Here is a 13,137-nt window from a genome sequence, read left to right on the forward strand (position 1 = left end):
TATATATATACATATAACTAAGATATGTCAAGGACATAAATTTATATGATGGATTCAGGTATATAATGAATTCTTTATGTTCTAGACCAAGTCTATTTTTCATTTTAAACCCAAAATGAATCACTTCGGAAAGTACTCTGAGTCAATTCAAGCAATTTTTTAATATGGCTGTTAGTGGCCACTTTAAATCTGTACTCCTCAAGAGCAGGGGAGAGATAGATTGCCTGTTTACACCAACCTAAGTACAGTACAAAGCTTAACACTGCCAGAATTCCATACACACCATTTTTATCCTCCAAAAACAACATTTTCCTTCTACCACCATTACACATTTAAACCAGCCAGGGTCAAATTTTTTTTTCCATATATGAAAAATACCACAAGATTATCCCTGATTTAATTAATCACTGTGTATTTTACTAACCTGTGTCAAATTAAACCAACTGTCTGAAGTAATCTGCCCATTTTGGAAGTAATAATTCCGAACTTTCTTGGTTATTTCTGAAGGATTAGAGGCAGTATAGCGGTACATAAGGGATAGTGGTGCTAGTCTTTCAAAGTTGTCATTTATCCACTCCAGCGTTATATTATAATACGGAAAATCTGAAATTAAATGGATTAAAAAGGTAATTTTACAAGAGATTATGAAATCAAATGTCTAAATATTTTGGCTCATATTAATGATAATTATATATAATGGATACATACATCCAGTTCTGAGGAGTCCTTCCCCTGAAGTTGTTCCTAACATAAAAGGAACTGGATTATGTTTCCATTTGCTGATTGGTCCAATCAAAAATGCACCAGGACCTTCAGGCTCGAAAACAGGCCAGAAAATGGTACTGTCAATCTGCCATTCCTGAAAAGACATTTGATAAATTTCTTTTAGAATCCTAAACACCTTTTATTTACATTTATAGAATCAATAAATGTTATTAAGTAAATAATTGATTTACCAAAAAACCTTTTGTTGAAATAAATTTGTTTTTTTAAACTTAATTGAACTTCTTATGGTCTAAGCTCATCACAGACAGTCTAATGTTTCCATGTCATTTAATTTTGAAATCAAAGTCAAACAACTAATAAAGATTAAATCTAAATGACCAGCGGTTGTGCAGTCAAGCCTGTTTATAAATTCATAGGTAGCATCTTTGTTATTGATAGAATTATTTTTTAGGCTCTCTCAGCAAATGACTCACTAAAAATTCGGAGAGTTGAACCGCAATCTCTGATCCATTTTTGGTTTTGAGGCAGCTTACAGCAGCAGTTGTAGTGTCAGTGGGACAATCAAGAAGCTTTGCCAATTTCTGACAGTTTGTCTTGGCCAGACCTGGAGGAGCCACAGCCCATGGGTTATAGCTTGTACCACTCTCTGCAATAGCTCTGTGGAAAAGTCCTGGAGGACACAGGAATAAATTGAGTAAAGATGATTAACTGGAATTAATTTGAAACATTGTGATCTCTAACTAATAGTTCAACTGTGACCTTTGTACTCATAGAACATAATATGAGTGAAACGGTCAGAATCCATTGATAGAAATACCTTGGCTCATTGGAGATACAGTATGATGGTAGACACTTCCAGCTCCAGAACTCTCACCAACCAGAGTCACTCTCTTTGGATCACCACCAAACCTATCAATGTTCTTCTGAACCCATTTCAACGCCATAACTTGATCCTTAAGTCCTTGATTGCCTGGCATCACCTTGTCTTCAAAGCTGAGAAAACCTGAAAGAAAATACAATAACGGACCATTTGGTTTATAATTTTTAAAATTGAACCTTCTTAATCATCCAACAAAAAAAATTGATGTTTTACCACCTATTCTACCTAATCCGAAAATCCCCTGTCCCCTGTACATGGCCTTCCTTTGAAATTTTGGTTTCAGATGAGAAATCGATAATACCTCAGCCATTTTTTCCATGCTATATTTGAAACCTCCAGAGGCCCCTTCTAGATTTTATCAACTGATATTCAGCTGTTTTAAAGGCAGGGCAATAGTAAAAAAGTGGAGGATGTACACCCAAAAGCTCTCTTAAATAATGTAACTTTATTAATATTATTCTTACCTAAAAAGGCAAGCCTGAAGTTCACATCTACAACAACAATATCATGGTCCATCATGTAAGTAGGTAATGTCTTATGTTCTGCATCACCACTGTTCCAACCCCCTCCGTGATAGTGGACCATAACAGCATTCTTACTTGTAGTCTGAAAAGGTTGTTAATCAACTTGTAAATTATTGTCTTAATATATATGTAAATATAGTTGACCGTAAAAATTGATATATAAGAAGATGGTCAGGGTTGCAGTCAAAAGAGAAAAAAAAATAGTTTACAACTATTTATTTTCCATATAAATAAATGGGAAAATAAATAGTTGTAAACTATTTTGTTTCTCTTTTGACTGCAACCCTGACCATCTTCTTATATATTCTCTTAATATAGTAACTAGGCAATAATTTTTAAATCCATTAAATTTTATTATTTTAAAAATTATTTTTATTTTTTCTTATTGAATATATCATAGAAAGATATAAGCAAATCTAAATATTTTTACCCGGTGGGTGTACACAGAAAGATAGAGACAGTCTTCAGTCCCAAAAGGTTCAGGGATGATTTCAAAAGTGTTGTACTGAAGGCACCATGGGCCTGGTACAGTTGCATTCCTGATTCCCTTCCAATTTTCCACTTCTTCTGGGGGCTAAAAGTAATAATCGATCATCACTTAGTGACTCTGGATATCACAGCATCAACAAAAAATATTAAAAAGTAAAGAATATATAAGCACCTCGAACCTCCTAGGCCCAACTGGAGGCTTAGCATAGGGAACACTGGAGAAGGCCTGGAATTTACGTCCTGCCCTAGAAGTCATCCAGCGACCCTGCAGTTTGCCATTTCTTGTCTCCACTACAGGGGGATCATCATGATGAGCTTTTGCAGAGACTGCTATGAACAGCTGAACAGCTGTGGCTATTTGTAGTATTATCATTATAGTTCTAAAAATAAATAAGGTTACAATATATTATTTTAAACAGTATCAACTGAACGGAAAAAAATTAAATGAAACATCGACCTCAAATCTACAAGTTTTCCTCCAAAATAAGGTACAGCAAAAAAAGTATAAGTACTTACTACTTTTGTTTATAACAAACATAGATCACAAGCTCAACTTGAGAGATAATTCATTAATTATATCTTAAGCTAAAAATGTTTTTCGGAAAATAAACAGAAAACTAAAGGAACTACTTGCTACATCCATTTCTCATCGTTGTGATCAAATCACGTCCTTTTACAGATTTCACTAATGACAACTTAAAAAGCTATTTCGATTGGTTGTTATCGTTCACAGTTAATGAGAAGTTTGACCTTGCGATTTATTTACGGCAATCTCTTAACGCACCGTTAATTGTAAATATTGGAATATCGGATCACCAGGGAAAAAAATTCCATGCTGGACTCAGTACAATATCGTCGGCTTATAAGTGAAGCACATTCAAAACTTTAATTTTTGACTTAGTGTATTTCACTTGTTAACCAACGATATATTGTTACGAAAAACGAAATAAATATATTATGAAGCATTGGAGATTATGGCGTATGGAGTAAAGACCTGGATCATAAAAGTGAATCTTAAAAACAAATTTATGGACACTGAAATGAACTAATGGTGACGAAATAGAAGAATGTACAGAAAATAAAAATCAAAATCGAGAAGGGAAATTTAAAAAAATCCTCCAAAAACTTTTTAAAAAAAAAGTTAGTATATTAAAATAGATGGGTGGAAAACATGAAAGAACAAGTGGCAAAATCTACTTGGATAAAGAATTGGAAGATTATTTGGCATGAAATGATCTGTAGGAGGTTCTTAGATTAAAAAAGAAAAGATAGGTCATAGAAAATCTTGAAGAAAACCAATCCAATCATCTGGATTAGACAAATGATTCCGTTAATAAATGTTTATATTTGATTGTTGTCCTACAAAAATTTCAATAACAAAGGAAATTTTTTACTACATCAGAATGATTTGTCAGAGCTTATGAAGTACATTTTCTGAGCGTACATAATTTTTAAAAAAAATTAATAACTTCATAAAAAGTGTTTGGTAAAGTACTTGACAATTATCTATTCTTAAGAACGATTTTATACGATATGAGGCGGCCAGTTTTCATGTAAAACTTCCAGGGTTTCCCTCCAAACCACTGAAGAGTCAGTTACTCAATTTATAGAGATTAAGTGTGCCCCATCAGTGTTAATGAAGCTAAGGCTCATGGAATTGAAAATAAATGATCTTCACGCAAAGGAAATACATTTAGTTATTTTAGGAAACAATGAAAGGTCATAGGATAACTTATCATGTGATTGGATAACTAATTATAGTACAATCAATGGTAGATAAACAAATAAGTTAATTATTAATCTGTTAAACTGTTCTATCATTCGTAATCCCATTAAAGCCTTGCCGACTTAAAATTTTAAAAGAATCCTAATTTAAAATATTATATTTGTAACACTTGCCTCAGCTAACAGGTGGCGCTCTAGCTGAACAGCGCCAATGAGATATAGACTGGAAGGCTTGGGCTATATAGTTGGAACCGGTTGTATAATCCCCACTTCGTTTTCCTTGTTGTTTTCACGTTCCAAGAATACTCTGGTCTGATTTTCCGCCTTTGCTAGAATTCTCCACGGTATTCTCCGCTAATAATTCCCTGAAGTGTTTTGGAATGATAATTATATTAACCTTTTATCATTTATTTCGTTTGCTAGTACTTTGCTTTCAAACTTGAAAGTAACCTAATTATGATTTAATCATCTTCATCACTTGATCTGAAATCTCTTGAATAGTCTCACCCTGATGTATCTAACAGTTGGGCCGAAACGTCGATTCACATTAAAAATCAGTTTTTAATTATCCACTTATTTTTTTTTTTCATGGAACTTTCTAACACATTTCTTCTTCAATTGTAATTTTATTATGAATAATGATAATGGTACCAGAAGAAAAAAATAAAAATCACACAACTTTCACTTAGCACAACCGTACAGTGTAGATTGGTGAGTTCATGTTAAAGTTATTGTTATTTTTGTAATTAAAAAAAAAAATCTCAATACCAGGGAAGGTGAAAATTTGAACAAAACTTTTTATTATATTATTTTTTTGTTGCTATTAAAATTCATATGTAAGACTTCTCAAGGTGGGTATAACGAAAATAAATTTTATTCCTACCAAGAATACAACAGTTTCACAGAAGATAGGAAGCCGTTGTGCAAACGGGAAAGATAGGTTGCTCTCACCTTTTCCTGTTAGAATTGGATATATTTTTTTTCTCCTTTATTTATTAAAAAAAATCTTTAATATTTAATATTTATGATTTTTTTATTATTGCTAACAATGTTTACTGTTTATATCTTTGAAATAAACAAAATTAATGGTATTTTAGAGGAATACATAAAAATTCGTTATTTAAGCCTTCTTACACTATTTTAATGAGGAGAAGACCTAACTAATATTAAAGACCATTTGATTGTTCGTTGACATACCGAGTTTAATTAAAATTGATTTAGCAGTTTTTTTTTTTTATAAAATTGAAACAATGTTAAAAATTGATTCTATATAGTGGCGCCCCCTGTCAGTCAATTTTATTGAAAAAGTTGTCGTCGCATCTCCAGGCATATACCTACTGGTATTTGGTGAGGGGAACAACTGGGCCTAGTGCTTCTGTTTGTCAACCCATGGCGGCTACTTGAGTTACCCGTAACCAAGGTGGGAGTGTCAAGATTCATTCCTCGGGACCGCCGAAAAATGAATGTTAACAGCCCCAGGTGGGGACCGAACCCACAGTGTTCCGAACTGAGCGCACTGGGACCTGCGGCCGTCACGTTCTAGGCTTATACCTATCTTGAATATGCAATTTCAATTTCGTACAACTCTTCGTTTTCGAGCTTGACTATTCACACAGACCATTTTACGAAGCTAGATTTTATGAACTCCGAATTATATGCTCGTCAAAAACTCTAATTCGAAAAATTGGACTATCGAAATCCTTCCCTTACTATATATTTTTTATATAAGTAAGTGGAAGTAAAAAAAAAAAGAATTTGGTGCGCACATTGTAGAACTGCCACATACCCCTCTACTTTGACATGAAATTAATACTGGTATGTTACAAAATCGTTATTTCTCAAATAATTCAGTTCATAATTTATCCTTACTGAATATTCCAAAATAGTATGGAATTTAAATCTATTTTCATAACAATCATGGAAGCACGAAAACATTTAGTTAATCACGATATTCCTAAATAGTTTATCCATTGTTTCTTACTGCTAAAAATGAGATATAGTTAATTATTTCAAATAAATGAAAATAAAGGCACTTTCGAGGAAGCCGTATATATAAATAAATAATAAATAAAAAATTGACATTTAAGTTCTCTCTGAATATTCCAGTGAGGATAAGACTATGTCCTATCCTAATATTAAAGACCATCTTATTGTACATTGATACAGCGAGTTTAATAAAAATCGTTTTAGTTGTTTTCGAGAAAATGATTAAATCCTTTATTTAATCGATCTATATTAATATGGGGTACTGACCAGGCTGAGAATAGTTCACACGAGGCTCACCCACTCCTATCTTATTTCAAAAGAAACGCCCCCGAACTGCCAGTATTGCAACAATAAGCCATATATTCCAACAATGCCCATATTTCACATCACACCTCAATAGCTTAGGACTAAACCCAGATATTTCAAAAACCCTAGGAGCCGATGATAAAACAATAGAATTAGTGTTTCAGTTTCTAAAATCACAACATTTACTGACAAAAATATAACATTGAACGAAATAAAAATATTAATAACATAAATAAATAAAATAATAAATAATCAAATTAAAAAATAAATAAAATTAAACTAATATAAACAAAATAAAATAAAATATAAATGGCGATCACCAATGAAGTTTGGCGCCACTAAACAATAACAAACAAACTATTCAACTAGTTATGATTAGATCTTTGACGGCCAACCTTTTCAATTGACATTTCAAATTTAAGAAATATTTACTTCGAGATTGTGGGCTTTAGCTTTTCGTCCGGTCTAATGTAAAAGAAAAATAGCAATTTAAGGAAATCAAACCTTACTGTGGGTCAAACATATTTATTAGACCATTTAAAATTGAAACGCCTGGCTTTGTTTTGCGAAACAAAGTGCATCAAAATTGATCACGCTTGATGTGGCCGTCCACAAACAGTTTTCCAAATGAACACAAGTAATTCGTGTTTTCACTTGTGAATTGATGTGCTTCATGCGACTAAAAAACGTTCCGCACACATAGGTTTCACCTAATAACCGGCGTTGGAAAAAAAGTAATATCGAATAAAATACAATCGCTTGCCAATTATTGTAATTTTAAATTGTATTAGTCAAACTACAATTAATAGTGTTTGCAACGACTTGAAGAATCTGTAAGTATAATTGTGGCCAGCAATAGCTATTGTAAGTTGAACCTAAGTAATTTCCATAACTGATTAAAATTACATGAAATTGCATTTAGGTAATTTTTGCCAGTTTTCCCAATGTTCCATTTGTAATTTTCATGGTAATGAATTCAGATGAACCCTGAAAAGTATTATAAATGAACACCGAAGTTGATACAATCGTTTTGTTAAAATCCAGAAATTCGCTTTCGAATTCGAAGTTTAAGTCAGGTACCAAGAAGCATACCAATTCGCCGCTCCTCTGTGGCGTCTAATTGAAATAATGTAGGAAAGTGAGCAAAATTTATTTTCCTCTATATCTGTTCATTGAACCACAATTCATTTTAAATGCAGAAATATGATTACAGATTATGGCATTATACCATACACACTAGATGGTGGCTAGTTATATCGACCATAAATGCAAAGTCGCAAAACCAGTCTTTGTCTAAAATAACTCTTTCATTATCTGAGTCCAATGACTTTAGACGTTCTTGGAACTGGCTGTGATTCAATATGTTTGTCTTAATAAAGTTCTCAACTTTCAAACTATCTTTAATACGTTTCCAAAGTCTTCCAGGGACCTGTTTCATAATGAAACTTATAGTATTATTAAATAAGTACAAGTTACAAAGTGCAAGCCTAATACTTGTACGAGGAGAAATCAGTTCTATTGTACAAGTGAACATAAGAGAAGGTTATCAGGCTAACCTATTCATAGCGTTGTTAGCGCAAGAAACCACTTAGCTGTTTATGCCTCTAATATTGAAGAGAAAATAAAAAAAGTTTTAAAAATTAAATTTTCATCATATAGAGTTTTTTTTTTAAAGTAGTGTGTACCAGAGTAGCAAGTAATAAAGTATCGAGTACGAAAAATATCGTTATCGTTTATACATTTCCTGACGATATTATTTTCAAACCTTTAAATAGCAGGCAATTCACTAAAAATTTTGCCTGGTTTAAAAACGTATTTTTAAGTGGGGCAATTCCAAAATCTTAATACTAAAGAATATAATTGAAAATATTGAATTGGTTAACAATTTACAATTGTAGAACATTTTTACCTTTAATAAATATTAAAAAAATTTGTTTTTGTTAAAATACTTCTGTTTGTTATGTTCTGAATATTTATTTAATAAAATAGTTATTTAAACGAGATTTTTGTTTATTTCTTTTGATAACCCAAAGGTTTTTAGAAAATAAATTCTCTATTCTGGAGTGTCCCAAAATCTTAAAATGCCTGGGGCACCCACTTAATTTAAGACGGCCCTGGTAAGAACCTCAACTTTTGAGTTATGTGTTTTTCCTTTTTATTTAATTTTTTTTTTTTTCTTGAAGTCATATTGGTTTTCCCAACTATCAAGTCAGTTCTCATCTATATCAAATAAAAACTAAGCCTCTGTTAGTTCCTTTAGATCCTTATTAAACATATAGTGTTTATCTAGATAACATTTCTTTATGACAGTTGATATTATTCAACACAATTTAGCTGTCACTCGCAAATGTTTTTACTCTTCTATACTAGTATTGATTGATTTGTTACCAACTTTTAACTATCTGTATTTCTGTATCTGCAGCATCGCCAGTTTTTGGAAAATAATACGTGCAAGAAAACCACCATTGAACGATTTATTTTTTTAAGGTATGATAATAATTTCTTCTATTCCAAATATCTATTTATTTGAAAGTAAAATTATGCATAATGTTAGGAGCAAATTTTTCTTTGTTTTTAACCTAAATTAACATTTTCAAGAATTCTGAAATTGCCAACAGACATCCGATAGCCTATCTCTTGCAGACCTCTGAACTGATGAAGAACAGCTGTTATCTCGCTCATATCTTTCTTTTGAACTTTCGACATACTTTTTTTTCCTATTCTTATAATTTATATGATTGTACTTTTACTGATATATATTATGTCATACCTCGCGACTAATCCCGATTCGTCCCATCTTTCTTCAAGTTACATCTAATGCCTTATAAGTCTGATTATTTTTTTGATTTATTGTGATTATAGCTAATAAAATTTAAAAGTAATGAATGAATTTTATGAAGTAGCGATAAAATGGCGGAGGTATTTCTTGGAATGCGGAATTATATACCTTTCTTCCCTATGTTTCGAATCGATCAGCTGACAGGCCGTATATGTTACGGCCTGAGTCAGCTGTTACTTCGATGTCAACTGATCAGCTGTTCGTATGTATATAAAGAGATGTACCGAACTCAATAAAGCCTAAGACGAGGAGGCCTCTCACCTCCGGATTTAAAATAGCACCTTTTCAGAATGGATATCTCATGTATACAAATAAACATAACAGGTAACCTTAAAATACCTAATGTAGTAAAAGGTAAAAACCAACATGAATTACTTTTTCTTTTCACAGTAATTCACTTTCTATTTCTGTTTTTTAGAGGGATCGGAAAAAACAAAAAAAAAATAAAATAAAGCCAGTATTTTATAGCAGTTCAAGCGTGTCAGATCTTATTCCTTCTTCTCTTTTGTAACATTTTGCTTTCGCCGATACTTAAGTTTATGTATATTAAATTTACGGCCGGAGTACGATAACAGCTGACTGGCCATATCATTGAGCGAGTCTAACGGCAGATTGACATGTATATGTATACTGAACCCAATAAAAGTCATTATCATCACGAGGAGGCCCCTCACCTCCAAATTTTCGATAATCGAATCCACACGGAACGGACACACCATAACACTAGCTAAATATTTCACTGAACACCTTCAAGTACCAATGGTAGAATTAGGTAGTAACCAAGTCGAATTATGTAACCATACGCAATGCAACATATTAATTTCATGTTTTTCTGTTTTAGATGGATCAGAAAAAAAAATTAAAAAGTCATTCTATTTCTGGAACCCGCGAGTGTCATTGCATACCCTTTTCACTGTTTTCTCGACGATACTTAAGTGGTGCCGAAACCCGGGACCTTTGGATACCGGAACAATTTTTAGTCTCAAGAAAAAAATATGTTATAAGAAATATGGGCAATATTGCCCTTTCAATCCAAAGATAATGATTTTCTAGTTTACGTTTTATTTGCCTACTTGTGTTTAGACTTAGTGTGGCTAATAAAACATGATTATTCGAACAATCTTAACATTTACACTCGGAGAGATATTTCTTATAAGAGCTTAAGACAACTTTTTCTGTAATACACTAAAAATAAAACTCCAAACAAATTAAAATGAAGGTTACCCTGTTGGGTGCATTGATCACACAAAAAATTGACACTTAAACCATTACTCACTAAATCAAATTCTTTTGTACCTTTTGACTAACATGTGATATATAATGCATAAATAAAAGAAACAATTGCGGCTTTTGAAACCCCCTCTTAGAAAAAAAAGGTTCAACCAGAAACGTTGGCCATTTAATTTCGTAAATTTTTATCATATTTTTTAGAGTGGTTATTTTTAAAAGGACATAGTATATTATAAAGCTGAAACCATGATTATGCTGAGTAATATGTAAGTCTGGATAAGTGCATGAATGGGGATTTTCTCCAAATTAGTTTGTTACTAAAACTACCAACTATTTTGTGAAGTAAGATCATTCCTATTTTCTCTAAATAGCCATTGGTGGAAGCTCAAAAGAAATTAAAATAACCATGTTTATGCACTTACTCCGACTCACCTGTCATGAATCATAGTAGATAAACAATAGTTGAGCTCAAACCAAGAATTTCTGTTATCAAAAGATCAGTAGTTTTCCTATTAGGCGAATTAATAAAAAGCAATTACGATGACTGGATATTAAATTATTAGAATTTAGATTTTTTTTTTTTTAAGATTTCCATTGCGAAATGGAAAAAAAGGAGTTTAAATTCAACTCATCAATACATAGACCGTGGATTCAATTTAATTTATTTAAGTTTTTTTTATTTCTTCATGCGTTCTGATAATTGATACATTTTTTTTCATATTTACTTTGTTCCTAGCGATAAAACCGCTATTTAAAGACACAGGTTAGCGATAGTGTTGTTTTCCATTGGACATTTGTTATATTTTAGTCAGTATGATAATAAGGCATAGTAATGTAGTTTTTCCGCATTTAACCAATCGTTAATAGAGGTTAATTATATTTCAAGTTGGAAATAACTTTCTAGGATAACGTTCAAGGATATCTCACAATGATGCGATTGTTTTAATTTTCATGAGATAGGTAGTCTTTCACAATGTTTGTTTACGACACATTTAATGGGGGATTAAGAATCTAAGTTGTCTAACTATGACACGTTCTAATGTTTTTTACAAATATTGTTTATGTAAGTTTTGAGGGGTTATTTTATCCGAAAGAAATAGTTTGAATAGTCAAAATGTAGAATTATATATAAAATCCGACCATCTTAATGTCATATCCTAGCTAAAGTAATTTATCCGAAAAGTAAATGTATATGTTAAACTATGAATTTATTTATACATGGAACATGGCTTAGGATATTTTTAATATAACGAAAAATTCTATATCCAAAAGTTAAGTTGTCTCAGTTACGGCTGGAGTGTGATAACAGTTGACAAGCCGTATCAGCTGATTGCTATGCATATATCTATTTATGGAACCCCTGAGAGTCATTTCATACCCTTTTCCCTTTTTTTAAACTGTTTTCTCTCAACGATAAAGCGTTTTATCTAACGATTAAATGTTTCTGTCATTTTGTAACAGATAAACCATTAAAGCTGGTTTAGTATCATAATATTTTCAATGATATATAACACATACAATTTATAACAGCTAGAAATTAACCTTTTATTTACACAAAAAACCGTTAACTTGATGGTTATTTATATGTATTTTATTTATTTATATGTGCTCATTTTAGGTTATCCCTAAAATTAAAGCTGTTCCAGAACTTATATGTACCTTTGGCAAATCCTTCTTTTTGTCCGAATCCATCATTGCTCATCATTAAATAGTTATGCCTCTGAGGATCCCACTTGGTCCATGATATGTCACTCCCTTTTGGAGCTGGATTCCTGTTACAATAAAGTAAAGTTTGTATCCTTAGCAAGTGTTATATAGTAATTTAGAAAGTCACCAAAAATCTTTAGAATGTTCAAATACTCTAAAATAATAATTTTTAAATCAACTAGAATTAATAAACGACTCTAGATTCAATACTCACTTACCCAAACTTAGCGAAATCTGTCCATATCTTGACGAGTCTTCTAGAGAACTTTAAATCATCGCCTTGGTGGGTCCAGTTTGCATAAGGATTCTGCCAGATGAAGTTCATTTCTTCAGTGTGTGGAGCACCTGATGGAACATCCATTATTTAAGCCCATTATTACTTTTATCTAAGTGGACATTTAGTTTTCAATCAAGGGTTTTAATCTATGTAAGTGATTTGGACATTGCCAGATCTTTGAAAATATTTAAACCACAATTAGAACAACTAGAAAATATTCAGGTCTTGAATTCAAAGATACAAAAGTTTAAAATAAAATTAATGGAGCTAATGAAGATTATTGAGGAGTTAAGAGCTGAGTTTAAATAAATAAGTTTTACCTCTCTGGGAAATAAATTCAATCAAAACAATGATGATTGAGAACCAAAATAAAATAAAAGATCATTGAATAATGATGGAAACTATGCAGAAGATGCAGGGTTGGGTAAAAAAAGAACAAATAGTTTAT

At 31.8% G+C, this 13,137-nt stretch overlaps 2 protein-coding genes across 2 annotated transcripts in view; both read right to left on the minus strand.

Moving 5' to 3' along the window:
* Positions 1-2,998, minus strand: part of LOC106691643 (carboxylic ester hydrolase) — a 22,976-nt gene extending 19,978 nt beyond the window's left edge. The window contains exons 1-7 of the mRNA XM_067050734.1: positions 2,792-2,998; positions 2,561-2,704; positions 2,071-2,212; positions 1,544-1,729; positions 1,200-1,396; positions 709-859; positions 409-603 (exon numbers count right to left, since the gene is read on the minus strand). Of these exons, the coding sequence (XP_066906835.1) occupies positions 409-603; positions 709-859; positions 1,200-1,396; positions 1,544-1,729; positions 2,071-2,212; positions 2,561-2,704; positions 2,792-2,992 (1,216 nt within the window). The 5' untranslated portion in view covers positions 2,993-2,998. The remainder of the gene's footprint in view (positions 1-408; positions 604-708; positions 860-1,199; positions 1,397-1,543; positions 1,730-2,070; positions 2,213-2,560; positions 2,705-2,791) is intronic.
* Positions 2,999-12,246: 9,248 nt separating this feature from the next.
* Positions 12,247-13,137, minus strand: part of LOC106691641 (acetylcholinesterase) — a 12,684-nt gene continuing 11,793 nt past the window's right edge. Inside the window, 2 exon segments of the mRNA XM_014437484.2 lie at positions 12,247-12,477; positions 12,631-12,757. Of these exon segments, the coding sequence (XP_014292970.2) occupies positions 12,315-12,477; positions 12,631-12,757 (290 nt within the window). The 3' untranslated portion in view covers positions 12,247-12,314.

Source organism: Halyomorpha halys, unplaced genomic scaffold (genome assembly GCF_000696795.3).
Source record: "Halyomorpha halys isolate HHAL.00 unplaced genomic scaffold, Hhal_1.1 Scaffold2592.1, whole genome shotgun sequence".
Lineage (NCBI taxonomy): Eukaryota > Metazoa > Arthropoda > Insecta > Hemiptera > Pentatomidae > Halyomorpha > Halyomorpha halys.